The following is a 17,643-nucleotide window of genomic DNA, read 5'->3' as shown; positions in this document are numbered from 1 at the left end:
AAGACTGACCAAACCTAGCTTGTTCCCCTGATAAAGACTGACCAAACCTAGCTTGTTCCCCTGATCAAGACTGACCAAACCTAGCTTGTTCCTCTGATAAAGACTGACCAAACCTAGCTTGTTCCCCTGATAAAGACTGATTAAACCTAGCTTGTTCCCCTGATAAAGACTGACCAAACCTAGCTTGTTCCCCTGATAAAGACTGATTAAACCTAGCTTGTTCCCCCTGATAAAGACTGATTAAACCTAGCTTGTTCCCCTGATAAAGACTGAACAAACCTAGCTTGTTCCCCTGATAAAGACTGACCAAACCTAGCTTGTTCCCCTGATAAAGACTGATTAAACCTAGCTTGTTCCCCTGATAAAGACTGAACAAACCTAGCTTGTTCCCCTGATAAAGACTGACCAAACCTAGCTTGTTCCCCTGATAAAGACTGATTAAACCTAGCTTGTTCCCCTGATAAAGACTGATTAAACCTAGCTTGTTCCCCTGATGTGCTGCTCCAGTCTATGGTCTGAGGTTCCACATAACAGGAGTGATTTGGTGACATCATCGCACCTGCTGAGCTGGGACTCAGACGCACAGGGTGAATGGTGGTGGTGCAGGGAGCAAACTGCTCCTTGCTCCACCAATCCAGAGGATGCAAAACTGTAAAAAACAAAACACACAACACCAAAAAAAACAAAAAGAAAGGTGCAGGGGATGAACATGTGATGTTTTCAACCCTTTGGGGACTAGACAGGGACAGCCAAAGGTCCAGGTAGCAGTAGGTCTGGCCTAATCATGGTTTCATCATTGCCATATGTTCCTGTATAGTCCCATTTATTGTGGATTAGACTGTTTCTAACTCAGAAGCCACTGATAGATCCTGTACCCTGAAAGCAATAGATGCTGGGCGAAGAGTTAAGGCTGCGGGGTCTTTGCTTTTCAGAAATCCCCCCCCCCCCCTCCTTTATACAGTTGATAATTTAGAACTGCCCCTTTAAATAAACTAAAACACACAAAAAAGCCATAACTTTTTTGGCTTTTCAAACTAAACCTTTATTGAACCACTTCCATCCATTCCCTCCTCCTGAGCAGTGAGGGGTGCGCCAAGAACACCTAGCATGGGGGTGGGGGGGAATCCTAAAAAGAAGGGGATATCACCAGGCTTAATGACGCCCCCTCTCAAAAAAAACAAAAACGCTTATATTAAAGTCATTTCTTCATTAATTTTTTTTTCATTTATTTTAAAGAGAAAAAAAAACAAAAAACATCCAAACAAAAAAATTCCTACAAATCCAAACCCAAAATCATGATGAAAAAAAAAATAAAAATAAAAAAAAAAAAAAAAAAAATGAATAAATAAATATATCAGAGGGGATATAAACCTTGGCTGGACCATATGATATCTATTTGTACACTGTACTGTCCCGGTGAAGTATAAGTGCCGCGCATTGCATCCCATAATGCAATTTTGGGATGACGGAGGGGCATCTACAGAGCCTATCCACAGCGTATTTTACCACTGACCCTAATAGGCTGCTGCATTTGCCACCTACAACCCTCATCCTTTTCCCCCCACACTTTTCAACCCCTTGCATTTCCTTCGACCACCACCAGAGGGCGACAATAAAAAAATAAAAAAAACAAAAAAAACTATATTGATCGGGTATTTTCCTTTCAGTGGTTTATTTACAGGTAAACACCTCAGTATTTTAATCGAAGCTGAAAAAAAAAAATAGCGTTGGAATAGTGGCTATTTTTTAACGAGTGCTCTAGTTTTCTCTTCTGTCGCTGGTTCTTTGCGTCTTTTTTTATTTATTATTTTTTTTTCACATATTTATAGAACTCAAACCATTTCTCACCAGCTTCTCTACCCTGCGTTCGGAGGTTTGTTTGTATTTTTTTTTTTATCTTTTTTTTTTTTCTTTAGAAGAGCCAAAGCCCTTCTTTAGGCAGAACTGAAGAAAAGCAAAAAAAAAAAAAAAAAAAAAAAAAAAAAAAAAGAAAAAATATATTTATATACTATATCATTTTTTTTCTTCCCCTCCCTTGCTCCTCTCCGTTCTCTACATTCCTCGCGGAGCAGTGTTTCAAGTCTCGGCGCGGCCGGTTCGCCGTTGGAAGGGGACCCGGAGACACGTGGCAGCTGTAGAAGGCAAGTCCCTCTTTCTCGGTGCCAGCAGGGTGAGCGAGATAGATGCATGGCTTGGTTTTTGCTTTCTTCTTTTTTTGTGTTTTTGTTTGTTTTTTTAATGTCCAACAGTAGAAAAAAAACATATGCAACGGGGTATAAATCCTAGGCCAGGCCGAACCCCTCGGAGCACTCCTGAATCGCCAAAAGCAGCATGTGACGTAGCTTCTCGTAGCTCTCATACGCCGGAAGGTCCAATTGGTTAAAACTGGGGGGAGAAAGTAATAATGGTAATGATGAGAAAGATAGATATGGTACAAACAAGCATTTTTGCAATTTACTGCTCGTTAAAATTCTCAGCCGTTCCTGAGATATCAACACTTTTCCTTTCGTTTACAGCTTGTTGCCTAGGAGACCGACCACCGCTGCTGAGGTCACACATGCACAGTGCAAGTGCTGACAAGCTTTTTTTTTTTGTCTATTGAGCTTGTAAGTTGGCCAAGAGGAGGCACTTACCACGTGTGGGCCGAAGGCAGCCTGTCCGTAGACCGGTCATCTCGATGTATTTGGAATTTCTGAATGCCGTTCATCCCCTCCAGAGCTGCAAAGCCCTGCAAGGGAACCTTGGATGTTCCAGTGACAAACTGAAGAAACTTGGCTCTGTCTGCTTGGTCAAAGGAGCGCAGCGCTCTCCAGAACCACTGAATCTACGAGAAAACAAAGCAGCGAGATAAGTGCTCAGTATCTGTATACATTCAATCCTGCAATAGATGGCAGTCAGACGAACGATTGTCCAAACAGCTTCCCCAACCATCCAGGGCGCCCCCCCTGCCCCCCCCCAACCATCCGCCCCTCCCCCAACCTACCGCGCCTCTCCCTGCCCCCCCCCCAACCATCCGCGCCTCCCCCTGCCCCCCCCCCAACCATCCGCGCCTCCCCCTGCCCCCCCCCCCTTCCCCTGGCTATCTGCGGCTCCCTCTGCCTCCCCAACCATCTCTTTGGCTAACCCTTCCCCCCCGACCACCCGCGGCTAACCCTTCCTCCCCGACCACCCGCGGCTAACCCTTCCTCCCCGACCACCCGCGGCTAACCTTCCTCCCCGACCACCCGCGGCTAACCCTTCCCCCCCGACCACCCGCGGCTCTCCCTTCCCCCCCGACCACCCGCGGCTCTCCCTTCCCCCCCAACCACCCGCGGCTCTCCCTTCCCCCCCCAACCACCCGCGGCTCTCCCTTCCCCCCCAACCACCCGCGGCTCTCCCTTCCCCCCCAACCACCCGCGGCTCTCCCTTCCCCCCCAACCACCCGCGGCTCTCCCTTCCCCCCCAACCACCCGCGGCTCTCCCTTCCCCCCCCAACCACCCGCGGCTCTCCCTTCCCCCCAACCACCCGCGGCTCTCCCTTCCCCCCCAACCACCCGCGGCTCTCCCTTCCCCCCCAACCACCCGCGGCTCTCCCTTCCCCCCCAACCACCCGCGGCTCTCCCTTCCCCCCCAACCACCCGCGGCTCTCCCTTCCCCCCCAACCACCCGCGGCTCTCCCTTCCCCCCCAACCACCCGCGGCTCTCCCTTCCCCCCCAACCACCCGCGGCTCTCCCTTCCCCCCCAACCACCCGCGGCTCTCCCTTCCCCCCCAACCACCCGCGGCTCTCCCTTCCCCCCCAACCACCCGCGGCTCTCCCTTCCCCCCCAACCACCCGCGGCTCTCCCTTCCCCCCCAACCACCCGCGGCTCTCCCTTCCCCCCCAACCACCCGCGGCTCTCCCTTCCCCCCCAACCACCCGCGGCTCTCCCTTCCCCCCCCAACCACCCGCGGCTCTCCCTTCCCCCGCTCCTCCCAACCACCCGCGGCTCCCCCCAACCACCCGCGGCTCTCCCTTCCCCCCCAACCACCCGCGGCTCTCCCTTCCCCCCCAACCACCCGCGGCTCTCCCTTCCCCCCCCAACCACCCGCGGCTCTCCCTTCCCCCCCAACCACCCGCGGCTCTCCCTTCCCCCCCAACCACCCGCGGCTCTCCCTTCCCCCCCAACCACCCGCGGCTCTCCCTTCCTCCCCAACCACCCGCGGCTCTCCCTTCCTCCCCAACCACCCGCGGCTCTCCCTTCCTCCCCAACCACCCGCGGCTCTCCCTTCCTCCCCAACCACCCGCGGCTCTCCCTTCCTCCCCAACCACCCGCGGCTCTCCCTTCCTCCCCAACCACCCGCGGCTCTCCCTTCCTCCCCAACCACCCGCGGCTCTCCCTTCCTCCCCAACCACCCGCGGCTCTCCCTTCCTCCCCAACCACCCGCGGCTCTCCCTTCCTCCCCAACCACCCGCGGCTCTCCCTTCCTCCCCAACCACCCGCGGCTCTCCCTTCCTCCCCAACCACCCGCGGCTCTCCCTTCCTCCCCAACCACCCGCGGCTCTCCCTTCCTCCCCAACCACCCGCGGCTCTCCCTTCCTCCCCAACCACCCGCGGCTCTCCCTTCCTCCCCAACCACCCGCGGCTCTCCCTTCCTCCCCAACCACCCGCGGCTCTCCCTTCCTCCCCAACCACCCGCGGCTCTCCCTTCCTCCCCAACCACCCGCGGCTCTCCCTTCCTCCCCAACCACCCGCGGCTCTCCCTTCCTCCCCAACCACCCGCGGCTCTCCCTTCCTCCCCAACCACCCGCGGCTCTCCCTTCCTCCCCAACCACCCGCGGCTCTCCCTTCCTCCCCAACCACCCGCGGCTCTCCCTTCCTCCCCAACCACCCGCGGCTCTCCCTTCCTCCCCAACCACCCGCGCTCTCCCTTCCTCCCCAACCACCGCGGCTCTCCCTTCCTCCCCAACCACCCGCGGCTCTCCCTTCCTCCCCAACCACCCGCGGCTCTCCCTTCCTCCCCAACCACCCGCGGCTCTCCCTTCCTCCCCAACCACCCGCGGCTCTCCCTTCCTCCCCAACCACCCGCGGCTCTCCCTTCCTCCCCAACCACCCGCGGCTCTCCCTTCCTCCCCAACCACCCGCGGCTCTCCCTTCAGAGCAGAGCATTCACCCTGAGCTGCGGTTCTCCCTTCAGAGCCTCCCTCCCTGAGCCGTGGTTCGAGCTTCTGGTGGAGACTTCTCTCAGAGAACAAAAAGATCTGCAGTCCGAAATCAGCGATGCCAGATCCATATCTCCCCTAACTTCTTATGTTGGGGCAGAGCCTATACACATTAGACCACTTGATGATATTAGTCTATTATGTATGGGGGGGGGAGGGGGCTCTTTAATACTCTGTGTTAAAACACTTAGGACAGAACGTATGGCTGCCCCCAAGATGCCAACCGATTGTTCTCACCTGTATGGAGTTAGACTGATACTTGTGATACTCTGTGTTGGATTTCAAGTCATCGATATCTATGGTGGGCAAACCAGAAATGAGCAACTCCAGTTCCTGTTCTGTGAAGATGGAGATGAGACGCTTGGGGATAATTTCATAAAACCCCTCCAGGAAAGCTGCCAACTGCTTTCGGATTGCACCTAAAAAAAAGGAGACAAAAAGGTGTCAATAAAATGCCCATCACACAGTATGAAGAGGTGGTAGCCAATAACTAGTAGCCACCGGCATACTTCATGGGCGGACATTATTACCCGTCATCTTCATCTGGCACACAAGGTGAACGTATTCTTTCTTGTTGTCTTCAGTCACCAGGATGTTCGCACCGTTCGGCTTTAAGTCTCGGACTTCACAGACACCAAATTCCTGAACCTGAAAGGAGCAGAAGTTTCAGCATTATCCACACAAAACACCCCCAAAACAAAAGAAAAAAAAATAAAAATCTACCAGCTTCTCTTAACGTAAAAATAGAGATGAATATAAAATCTGGACAACCCAAAAAAACGGCATAACATGCTGCTTGGCCACTGCTGGCTTTCAGTCATATCCGGAACAAGTACAGTCACTGCTCACAGCAGTGAAAGCGGCGGATGGATGTGCACCCCGACAGCACACTATCAAAGTGTCGAGTGTGCATACAGCTACCTCTCACTGTATACTGAGAGGTGACTGCAGCCGCCATGTCTATGACTGAAAGCCTGCGGCCGTGCAGCATTGTATTATTATTTATCTACAGGTTAATAGTGTTTGGGGACACGACTGGTTTCCTTGAAGATGCTTAAACTATGGATATCTATCCAGGCTGTCCAATTACAGCTGACAGGTGGGGTAAATCCATAGTTGCCACCTTGGTGGCCACCAGTACTGCAAATCTAAATGAGGCGCTAACGTAACCACCTCAAATCCAGTTATGTACCTCAGTGCTGAAAGTTAAGTCGTAGCCCAGTGTGGAGACATCGTTCTCAAGCAAGTACACCAATCCCTGGTAGAAGTGATAATCCTCGCTCTCCATGTCCGTGTATCTACAAGGCAAACAGAAGGTTTTTGGTCCCTGCATAGGGAGCTGTATACACAAAACGGTGGGCTATTTGGCAACGTTTGAGCAAACCATGAACCACTATTACCCCCATAGTTCTGTGTTATGACCGGGCATATGGCGGGCGCTGGCTGAAGCAGAGTACCAAGCATTACCACCTACCTGACGGATTTGCCCAAGATGTGCTTGTAGAACGACCGTGTGAAGTAGCACTCCAGGAGCCGGTTGTCGTACACGGCTTTGGCGACTATCCGCCCGACAAACTTGAAGTAGCTGAGGTGGTTGGGGTTGCAGTGAGAGGAAGGGTTGATTGTGTAGGTGACTCGGTCCCCGGGCGACGTGCGGAACAAGGCGTACATGGGATTGAACATTTCCCTGGAGATGATCATGTACCACTCTCGGAGAAGCCCGCCAGCGTCCTGGCCTTCTTCTCCCTCAAACACTATGTACCTACAGAGAGACACACTCAGCATTTCTACACTTTAGACGCCTTTGATGATGTAAATATTCACCCGTTGTCACTTACAATCGGTTTTTCATTTCTTCTGGGGATTTCCTGTGAAGTTCTCGGTAAGAGTCTTCAAACACGTGGTCTCGTCTCACATGGACGGCCATATCCTCTTTCCGCAATCCTTCATCCAGTCGCTCGAGCTCCTGACGGAAATATCTGAATTTTGCCAAAAGAGAATTCTTTAAAATGAGGAAGAATAAACCTCGGATTCAGTAAGATCTGAATGTTATATAACAAATTTAAAGGGGTCGTCCACTGCTACGATATTGATGACCTCTCTCTGTAAGATAGGTCACCAATACCAGATCGGTGGCCACCCGGCACCCCCCAATGATCAGCAGTTACCAGCAGCAGCTTTTGGATCTTACATACTTGCGTTTAACATCGAAGTCCAGGACCCGAATGTAGTCAACAAGAACAGCGAAGGGTCCATCAGCCAAGTGGGTAGTAGACTGCCTGAGGATCTGGTTTAACACAGTGCGATGCGTCTCTGAGTTGGGAAGGTTGAAGAGAACAAAAATTAATTCATGTATAAGATATAGCTATATAGCCACCCATCCACCCAGCCAGGCCTCCAGCCACCCAGCCGGGCCTCCAGCCACCCATCCGGGCCTCCAGCCACCCATCCGGGCCTCCAGCCACCCATCCGGGCCTCCAGCCACCCATCCACCCAGCCGGGCCTCCAGCCACCCATCCACCCAGTCATGCCTCCAGCTACCCATCCACCTAGCCAGGCCTCCAGCTACCCATCCACCTAGCCAGGCCTCCAGCTACCCATCCACCCAGTCGTGCCTCCAGCTACCCATCCACCTAGCCAGGCATCCAGCCACCCCCATCCACCTAGCCGGGCCCTCCAGCCACCCCCATCCACCTAGCCGGGCCCTCCAGCCACCCCCATCCACCTAGTCGGGCCCTCCAGCCACCCCCATCCACCTAGCCGGGCCCTCCAGCCACCCCCATCCACCTAGTCGGACCCTCCAGCCACCCCCATCAACCTAGCCAGGCCCTCCAGCTACCCATCCACCCAGCCGTGCCTCCAGCTACCCATCCACCTAGCCAGGCATCCAGTTACTCATCCACCTAGCTGGGTGCCTCCAGCCACCCATCCACCTACCCGGACGACTGCAGCCACCCATCGCTATAAAAAGCCCTTTCATTCTTTTTGCACAGATTGGATTGATATTTGTGTTAACCATTGACTAAACACAACCAGAGCTTAAGATTGATTTATAGAATAAAAATTAAAATTCCTTCGCACAAAGCAAAAAACTGAAGGACCCGTGCTCCCACGGGGGGGTGTATAGCCAGAAGGGGAGGGGCCTTACACTTTTAAGTGTAGTACTTTGTGCGGCCTCCGGAGGCAGTAGCTATACACCCAATTGTCTGGGTCTCCCAATTAGGAGCGAAAAAGAAATTAAAATAGCATACATGAAAATAAACCGTAATAAGGAAAATCTGCTTCTTTCTCCTCCTGGACTGCTCGATCTTTCATTCTCAATTCATGGGAAAATCTGTTTTTAGTATAGTTAGATTTCCCCTATTACTGAGATAAGAGATGACAGATTGTGGCTTTAAAGTCTATGGAGGGAAAGGAGCTTGACATTCTGCTGCAAGTTCTGAGGGGAGGAGCTAGAGGCAGAGCCATACATTCTGCTACAAGTTCTCCTAAAGAGGAGCTAGAGGTGCAGCCAGACATTCTGCTACAAGTTCTCTTCAGGGGAGGAGCTAGAGGCAGAGCCAGACATTCTGCTGCAAGTTCTCTTCAGGGGAGGAGCTAGAGGCAGAGCCAGACATTCTGCTGCAAGTTCTCCTAAGGGGAGGAGCTAGAGGCAGAGCCAGACATTCTGCTGCAAGTTCTCCTAAAGAGGAGCTAGAGGTGCAGCCAGACATTCTGCTACAAGTTCTCTTCAGGGGAGGAGCTAGAGGCAGAGCCAGACATTCTGCTGCAAGTTCTCTTCAGGGGAGGAGCTAGAGGCAGAGCCAGACATTCTGCTGCAAGTTCTCCTAAGGGGAGGAGCTAGAGGCAGAGCCAGACATTCTGCTGCAAGTTCTCCTAAGGGGAGGAGCTAGAGGCAGAGCCAGACATTCTGCTGCAAGTTCTCCTAAGGGGAGGAGCTAGAGGCAGAGCCAGACATTCTGCTGCAAGTTCTAAGGGGAGGAGCTAGAGCCAGACATTCTGCGCAAGTTATGGAGCTAGAGGCGGATCCAGACATTCTGCTGCAAGTTCTCCTGAAACAAGTTACATTTCTCCGTAGAACTTTGAGCACCAACTGTCATCTCAGTAATTGGAATATCTGCATTCACTGAAGACATATTACCCATGAATTGAAGATTAGTCCAGAAGAAAAAAAAAAAAAAAGCGTATTTCTCTGATAAAATATATTACAAAATGTCTTATTTTCATGGGTTACTGATTTAGTAAAAATTAAAAATGGTTACTCTTGTCAATATGATGTAACATTTGACACATTTTGTAAATAAAGATCTTATGATTTTTATTTTTTTTTTTTTTTTAAATTTTTTTTTATGACATCCCACAAATTGTAGGGGGTTCAGGTCCTGGGACCAATATCGATCACTCAAAAAAACGTTCTGAGACACATAGCTCGTCCGGAGCGTGCATACGTCCGGAGCGTGCATATAGAGGTCGTCCGGAGCGTGCATATAGAGGTCGTCCGGAGCGTGCATATAGAGGTCGTCCGGAGCGTGCACATAGAGGTCGTCCGGAGCGTGCATATAGAGGTGTTCAGGCTCAGTAAAGTCTACGCCTCTGTACACTTCTGCCCGGTGAGCGTATTTTTCAGAAATCAGCGTGGGGGGTCTCGTGACCTGGAATGTAACAGATCCTCTTACCTGCAAATCGTAGAAACTTCTGAGTGTCGGGAGGCAGGCTGGATGAGATGTGCATAGCTGAGGGCTCCCTTGAAAAGAAGGGATCTAAGGAAGAAGGTGTAGCAGGAGTGAGGGGTGCTGGCGATAATGGGGGAGGCTCGTCCTTTATGTGAGCCAGTTGGCTCTCCCGTGTGTCCCGCACAGGAGGCTTGCTCTCTCTTTCCGTTGCATGGACTAAGAAGAAGGCTTCTACGGCCGGCTGGAGAACTGCAGAACGAAAGACAAGACACTAAATACCGGCAGAAATCTAGGAAAGTCAGAGCGAGGACTATAACCGGCCATCCGTCCTGGTACCTAGCACTGCGTGTTGATCATGAGACTCCTCCAGCTCCTTTAGGCATTCTCCCAACATGTCCCACAGCTCGTCCAGGCTCAGCTGCTCGCTCAGAAGGGGCAGCTCCGGGAGTCGTTCTTCCTCTTTCTTTTCTGCGGCCTGAGATGCTTCGGAGGCTGGAAATATAAAAACAGGATCCATGTGTTATCCCACGTTCAAACCGGGTGCAACCTGTAACCCCCACGCACATGACGCGTCCGGATACCGACCAACGGACTGAGTATCTTGCGTGGCTGGCGAGGGTTGGTCAACATCCATAGGAGATTCCTCCCTTCGAGCGGAGCCTTCCGCCTGAACAAATCAATAAAACCTTCGTCAAATTTGGAAGTGAGGGGCAGAGATATGGAAGTGTAAAAAAAGGAGACTAGTAATGATAGAAGGATGGAGGGGACACAAAAGCATCAAGAGAGTGTGAGATGCCGTGCAAACCAAGTGGACACACAACGCACGTTTTGTCCGCAAAAAAGCAAGGCGCGTCCGTTAATGACCCATGCACAAGAGTATGGACGTAACCACAGACGGGGAGGACACAGGACGGCGGAAGAAAGGGAAAACACGTGAGTAGAAACAGATTAATAAATTAAAAAGAAGGGGGAGGAACAAACGAAGGATGAATGTTCTGCCAGCGCCAGTCATCATGCTAACCGTTGCAGTTTGCAGCTGTCTCCGCGCCCTTTGACCCTCACGTACCATTTGTATAATGGCATCAGCCTCAGCCTCCAGCTGCTGCACAGCTGCCTGGATGCTGCTAGCCGAGGCCAGACTGGCAGCCCCTGCAAGAAGAAGATAGCCGTCAGAAGACATCGTCCCACGACATATGCACACCGATCGCCAGCCTAACCCGACGTCGCAACGGTCATCAGTAGCTTTTACCCATCTGTCCCGGCATGCTTGGCTCGTGAGGGTTTAGTTCAAAAGCTCAAGCAACATCCGACACGGCACTTTTACTTGGGGTAACAAATTATCTACTGATCAGTGCCTTTTTTTCTCCACTAATGCAGAGATTTACAGCTCATGTGATCTGGAGGGAGCCTGTCAGCACTTAATGACTGTTCAAACCAAGCTCAATGCACCTTCGATGTGGCCAGGTGGCTGAGTGCATCTACGTCCTCCTCTCTGGGCTGAAATAGATGGGCAATCAAGAAAGCTCAGCCGTGCCATGGGTGACGCTGAACGCTTGTGCTAGGTTTGAACAGTCATTTGGGACGGTTACTGTAATGTTTGTATTAGAAGACGCACTTTTCCTCCCAAAAATTTGGGAGGAAAATGAGGGGTGCATCTTTAACCCGAATGTAGCTTACCGGGAGGTGGTGGAGAGGGGTAGAAGGAGGCAGGGTAATGCTGCGGGCTACTAAGGCAGGGACCACCCTGAAAATGTCAGCAGTGCGGGCTTCATATAATGGTGCCTGGAGTCTGCGCACGCACAGACGGAGCTCTTGGCTCAATATCTCATCTGTGCATGGGCCCATAGATCTCCCAGCAATGGCGATAAGGAATATGGCGCCCGGAGGTGGCGCGTGGGCGGATGAGATCTCAGCGACAGGTCAATCTGCGCACACGCACCAACTCCTAGCGTCATTTCTTTGAAGCCCGCACCGCCAACAGTTTCTGAGACAGCATCTGGAACACCCGCCGCACCGCCCCTGCCTCTTGTTACTCTGCTCCACCACTGCTGCCGCCCCCGCCGGTAAGACACCACCGGATTATAAGACGCATTGACTCGCAGGACATTGGCAAAGTCAGTGTTTTTCGGGATCCCCAGTCCAGCTTTTGATAAGCCAGGCTGGCATGGTGTTCATTATGCATCATGTCATGCCAGGGATCCTGGAAGGTAAAAGATTTGCAGATCTCCCATCCACCAGGTAGAGACGTGGCCCGATGGACTGGACTCCTGAAAATCGATCCAATTCTAGCAGTAATACAACCCCATTCACTTTCATCATGGTATAGGGCAACCTCAAGCTACACGACGCAGTTGCGGCACAGTAATCCCACCCCAAAGAGAAAAGTGCCCACCTAGTCTGCTGGTTTGCTTGGCCTTCTTGTTGGCCCTTCTGGTGTCATCTCTGAGCTGAATGATGACCTGTAACACTCGCAGGAAGAATTTTTGCGTGGAGGTCTTGGACGTCAGCATGGACATTGACGGGAGCTGCAGTTCCCTACCCCCTAGAGGTCTCTTCTGTGAAGCCACGATGATCACGTTCTCTGCGATGTCGAACCTGGATCGCAGAGATGGAGTGGGGAGAGACCTGACACTTTAGATTGAATTATGCCCAAAAGGAGGAACAAGTCATTTGCGGCCCTGATATATCTACAGACGTGACACTTACCTGCTCTGCATTTTACCCTTGGCCTTGGTGTTATGGGGCTGCTCCTCCGGCATGCCGTCCGGAGAAAGGGCCTCGCACTGAACGCGCCTCTGCTGATCCAGGTTATACTCTCGCAGCTCTGCCAACAGCGTACCTGAGGAGGCAAATGGCAGAAACGTTGCCGACCGCGCAAAACTAGAGAAAAACCCACATGGGTCATACAAACGGTACTGCTTACCTATCTGTTTGCACAGGGTATACCCCAGATGGTGCGCTCCGCTGAGCAGCAGCTTTAATACAGTGTCCCGGGTGCCGGCGTCTCCTCTGGAAAGCTGAAGCAGCACATTCGCCGCGTCCTCTAACCCTTCTTCCGAGCATGAATGAGACGTCAACACCTGGAGAGCAAGAAAGACACATTTATATAGAAACATTAAGTCTGTTCTAGGTTTTTGCCACCAGCTTTCTAAAAGCAAAGTGCAGGAGGAGCAGAAACGAAGGGGGGTGTAAAAAAAATATAGATCTCATGTTTTTTGTTCATTTTTCACATTTTTTGTTTTATAGATTTTTTTTATTTTCATATATGATTTTTTTTTAATTTTTCTAATTAGATTTTTTTTACTATTTTTTGTTAATTTTTAATAACAGTAAAATAAAATAAAAATCTATATTTTATGAAGCAAAAAAAATTGATTAATTCTAATAAAAATGTGATCTCTCCCCCTCTACACCGCTCTCTGAGATGGAGATATCGCTTTTTTATACATGTACCAATTTTTAACATTAGATTTTTTTTATCAATAGTTCATTAAGTATATGGATTTTTTTTTTTACCTTTTCTAAATTAGTCTTTTTTAGTTCTTTGTTAATATATTAAATATATCTATTCAAAATATTATATAAATTAAGAAAATAAAATAGGGCTTTAAAATGTTATATGTAATTTCTTCAGAGTGGAATGTTTCCATGTTTGCTGTTAAATTAAAAAAAATTAAAAATAAAATAGATTAAAAACATCTATACTTCGAAAAAGTAAAAAAAAAAAACATTTAAAACAACAAATTGATAAAACAAAAGCTAATAAAAATGTGAAAAAAAATGAATAAAATATCATCACCCCCTTCCCCATTCTTTCTAAATAACTTGTGATAAGTATCACTGTTCAAACATATATGTTTTAATATGATTTTATATTGTAATAATGTAATGTTTAAAAAAAATAAATAAATAAAATTAAATTATAGATATAGAAAAAATAAAATGTAATTTGCCAATATAAAATTCTATAGCTATACCTCATTGATAAGTTGGTTAACTGTCATGTGTTTTCTTAAAATTAATACAAATTTGAAATTGAAAAAAAATTCTATAGCTATATACAAAAATATAAAATTATATATATTAAAATAATTATATATTAAAATTATATTTACTTTACAAAAATTAAAAATTACATATTTTATATATTTACTATATCCACACACACTTAAAAAAATTGTTAAAAAAAAAAATTCTATTGAGAAAAAAAAATAAATACAACGGACAATGTACGATCCGCTCCGGTGGTCCAGGCCCATCCATGCCCCCGGCAATTGAAAAGAGGCACAAGGGTCAAAGGCAAAACGTGAGCACATTAAAGGGAACCTGTCATGAGAAATGTCCCCTAAAACCTCACAGATTCCCCCTCTGCAGCTCCTGGGCTGCATTCTATAAAGGTCCCTGTTATGATTGTGGCCACTTTCTGACCTAAAAAAAGGGTTTATAAAGTTGTACCTTTTTTGCTTCTGATTCTGTAAATCCGTCACGGGGGCGGGCTGCCTGATGGCCGTTAGTCTGCCCCCTGGTCCTGTATGCCGCCCCCATCGCTGATTACAATAATGCTGGACGCCGCCCCCTGCTCCATCCATCGCCGCGCATGCCCAGTGCCCATCTCTCGGGGATGAGCACTGTGCCTAGCGTCACCGCTGGTGACGTGCACGCAGGGTCAAGCGCGCTGCTGCAGACCCCCACGTCACCTCCTTGCCATCGGGGCAAGATGGGAAGGAGGTGACGTGGGGGTCTGCAGCAGCGCGCTTGCGCAGAACGAAGCAGGCCGAGGGGGAAAGCGCGGCCCCGCGATTATGGGCGGTTGCTTAGGAATAAACATCACAGCACCGCCCATAATCTTAACCCTGCGTGCACGTCACCAGCGGTGAGGCTAGGCACAGTGCTCATCCCCGAGAGATGGGCACTGGGCATGCGCGGCGATGGATGGAGAAGGGGGCGGCGTCCAGCATTATTGTAATCAGCGATGGGGGCGGCATACAGGACCAGGGGGCAGACTAACGGCCATCAGGCAGCCCGCCCCCGTGACGGATTTACAGAATCAGAAGCAAAAAAGGTACAACTTTATAAACACTTTTTTTAGGTCAGAAAGTGGCCACAATCATAACAGGGACCTTTATAGAATGCAGCCCAGGAGCTGCAGAGGGGGAATCTGTGAGGTTTTAGGGGACATTTCTCATGACAGGTTCCCTTTAATAATGAATGAGCGTCTCACTTCTTCTCTACCCCTGGTGCCATATTTACCTCCACAGAGAGCTGCAGCTGTTTCTCCGTGAGTCCGGACGCGGCCATTTTGTCCGATGCGCTGGACTCGCTGGCCTTTGCCACAGACTTCATACTTTTTACGACAGCTTTTAAAAAAAAAAAAAAAAAATATTTGAAGTGTGATTTTCTATGATTATTCATGCTCCATAACTTACAGCTTGATGTAGTAGCTTATTTGGCATAGACTATGTGTGCCGGCATTTCCCACAGATTACGGGGGGCTGTGATGCCCTAACCATCGGATAGACCATATATATCAGAGGACGCCTCTGCCCCTTAAAATAGCCGACGGCAGAGGGCGCTGAGCCGCCATGTTTGCTGCTGTGAAGGGGCCTTTGTGTACCCGTGTTCAAGTACCGCTGCCCCTTCATAACAGATGTTTGGGTGGGGGCAGAGACACTGATGCTGGGCCATCTACAAGTTGTGTCTGCAGCGCTGTTCCAGGTTTATGTGTTTCCATGGTAACAGACTTCGAACAATGTTGTCATGTGAGGGTAGGCCTGCTGGGCTATAAGCCATTTGTCCAGATGTAACAAGATTATCTGTGTGTGTATATAATCAAAGTATAGATGTCGTTGCATAATTATCTGTATGTCTGCATGACAATTGCATAGACGCCATTATAACTTTAAGATGTGTGATCAGGAAGGTGTTAAATCGAGATAAAAAAGCCAGAATTAACAATGAACAAAGGTATTTAGAATATGCTGAGAGAATCTGTAATCAGTTCGTTCTCACTATGTGAAATATGGGATGTGAGATGTGGGAGGTTGACTCCTCATTCTTGCTCAGCAACGTGTTAACAAAGAAGTATTCATTAGTTGGTTCAAGCTGGTTTTAGGAAGCCAGAAACAGGCTGATGACGTACTATATGGACATTGCTGGTTATCTCTGACCAATCAGGGAAATGTTGAACTGAATAACTGTGTGTATTTTATAATATACGGATCAGAAGACCATTGAGCTTCTCCCGAATAGAGACGTCTCTGTGTGGTTATTTCTCCTCATACATACATCTGCGCAGCTTGATTTGAACGCAGTCTCTGTGACCCTGAAAAACCCAATTTGCAGTTTTCCCTAAATTCCCAACCTTGACAGTCAGACCTTGGAGTAACAGGTCCATTTTGTCTATGAAATGTGTTCTGGTTTTGCAGCTAATGAGACCCCCATTAATATTGAGAACAGAGGGCGCGAGGGTCCTGTTTTGGATGAATACTTACTGGACACAACACTAGTGTTGGCAACTGTTGGCACAGTTACAGCGGGTACTGGGAGAGGTACTGGTGCGGTTGCAGGCGTTGGGGCAGGGGCCGGGGCAATTGCATTAGCCGCGTTGGCCAAACTGTCTGGTAACTTATTATCCGGCAAGGCGATGGAGATCAGGGAGAGGAGCCGGAGCAGTTTTTCCGTAAGCAGCGAACTCCGTCGAATGACCGGATGTGATAACATATTCATGAGCTGTCCCAGCGGGGAGGCCTCCAGGCTGCACTGCAGGCTCTCCGCCTCCGCCCCGGAGCTCACCGGCACAGACTTTATGGACGTCTTCCCCTTACGGCTCACATTCATATTGTCTAACTTTACTAACAAGTCCCAGAAGTCTGTGGAGATGTTGCTCGCCCCGCTGTTACCAGACTGGGTGGGACAGGGGCTACAAGTCAATTTTATACTCCTCTCCTTATTTTCGCTGTTTTCTGCATTGCACTCTTTGGTCCGCTGCTGTGTGAAATGGCTCGGGAACACCTGGAGGAAAGAAATAAAGGGTTAATAAAAAATTTGAAAATTCCTGAATGCCATGATGCCAACAATGTCAGGTGATTGCTGCTGCCCGACTGCGGGGATCATGACGAAAGACAGGTATGTATAAAAGAAACCTTTGTAATAGAAATTTGCTTCTTTCTCCACTCATGAGCCACTTCACATCCCCCAGCAATCACCAACCACTATAAAAAAAACAAAAAACAACCCAGCTCAAATCAACCTTGGTCAAACCAGTACATGCTGTGGAGTCAGGTTACAGCTTCCATTATACTTTATAGCAGAGCTGGGTAATGTGCGGCCCCCCGCAGGCCACATCTGTGGGGGGCGCACGCCGTACACAGAGGGGCTACGTGGGGAGCTCACGCCGTACACAGAGGGGCTACGTGGGGAGCTCACGCCGTACACAGAGGGGCTACGTGGGGAGCTCACGCCGTACACAGAGGGGCTACGTGGGGAGCTCACGACGTACACAGAGGGGCTACGTGGGGAGCTCACGACGTACACAGAGGGGCTACGTGGGGAGCTCACGCCGTACACAGAGGGGCTACGTGGGGAGCTCACGCCGTACACAGAGGGGCTACGTGGGGAGCTCACGCCGTACACAGAGGGGCTACGTGGGGAGCTCACGCCGTACACAGAGGGGCTACGTGGGGAGCTCACGCCGTACACAGAGGGGCTACGTGGGGAGCTCACGCCGTACACAGAGGGGCTACGTGGGGATCTCACGCCGTACACAGAGGGGCTACGTGGGGATCTCACG

At 50.0% G+C, this 17,643-nt stretch overlaps 1 protein-coding gene across 11 annotated transcripts in view; it reads right to left on the bottom strand.

Moving 5' to 3' along the window:
• Window positions 1–1,017: 1,017 nt before the first annotated feature.
• HUWE1 (HECT, UBA and WWE domain containing E3 ubiquitin protein ligase 1) overlaps window positions 1,018–17,643 on the bottom strand; it is a 282,139-nt gene continuing 265,513 nt past the window's right edge. For 5 of the 11 annotated variants that reach the window (XM_075324214.1, XM_075324219.1, XM_075324213.1 and 2 more), the window contains 17 exons: window positions 16,346–16,865; window positions 15,105–15,211; window positions 12,778–12,934; window positions 12,561–12,693; window positions 12,247–12,479; window positions 10,876–11,003; window positions 10,440–10,521; window positions 10,191–10,346; window positions 9,858–10,103; window positions 7,377–7,494; window positions 7,020–7,160; window positions 6,656–6,943; window positions 6,374–6,479; window positions 5,712–5,829; window positions 5,419–5,600; window positions 2,634–2,824; window positions 1,018–2,385 (listed from right to left, as the gene is read on the bottom strand). In XM_075324214.1, the coding sequence (XP_075180329.1) occupies window positions 2,283–2,385; window positions 2,634–2,824; window positions 5,419–5,600; window positions 5,712–5,829; window positions 6,374–6,479; window positions 6,656–6,943; window positions 7,020–7,160; window positions 7,377–7,494; window positions 9,858–10,103; window positions 10,191–10,346; window positions 10,440–10,521; window positions 10,876–11,003; window positions 12,247–12,479; window positions 12,561–12,693; window positions 12,778–12,934; window positions 15,105–15,211; window positions 16,346–16,865 (3,009 nt within the window). In that variant the 3' untranslated portion in view covers window positions 1,018–2,282. The remainder of the gene's footprint in view (window positions 2,386–2,633; window positions 2,825–5,418; window positions 5,601–5,711; window positions 5,830–6,373; window positions 6,480–6,655; window positions 6,944–7,019; window positions 7,161–7,376; window positions 7,495–9,857; window positions 10,104–10,190; window positions 10,347–10,439; window positions 10,522–10,875; window positions 11,004–12,246; window positions 12,480–12,560; window positions 12,694–12,777; window positions 12,935–15,104; window positions 15,212–16,345; window positions 16,866–17,643) is intronic. The other 6 variants (XM_075324216.1, XM_075324220.1, XM_075324221.1 and 3 more) reach the window with 3 other exon arrangements.

This window comes from Anomaloglossus baeobatrachus, chromosome 9 (assembly GCF_048569485.1).
Source record: "Anomaloglossus baeobatrachus isolate aAnoBae1 chromosome 9, aAnoBae1.hap1, whole genome shotgun sequence".
NCBI classification, from domain to species: domain Eukaryota; kingdom Metazoa; phylum Chordata; class Amphibia; order Anura; family Aromobatidae; genus Anomaloglossus; species Anomaloglossus baeobatrachus.
This window is presented reverse-complemented; position numbering and strand designations above follow the sequence as displayed.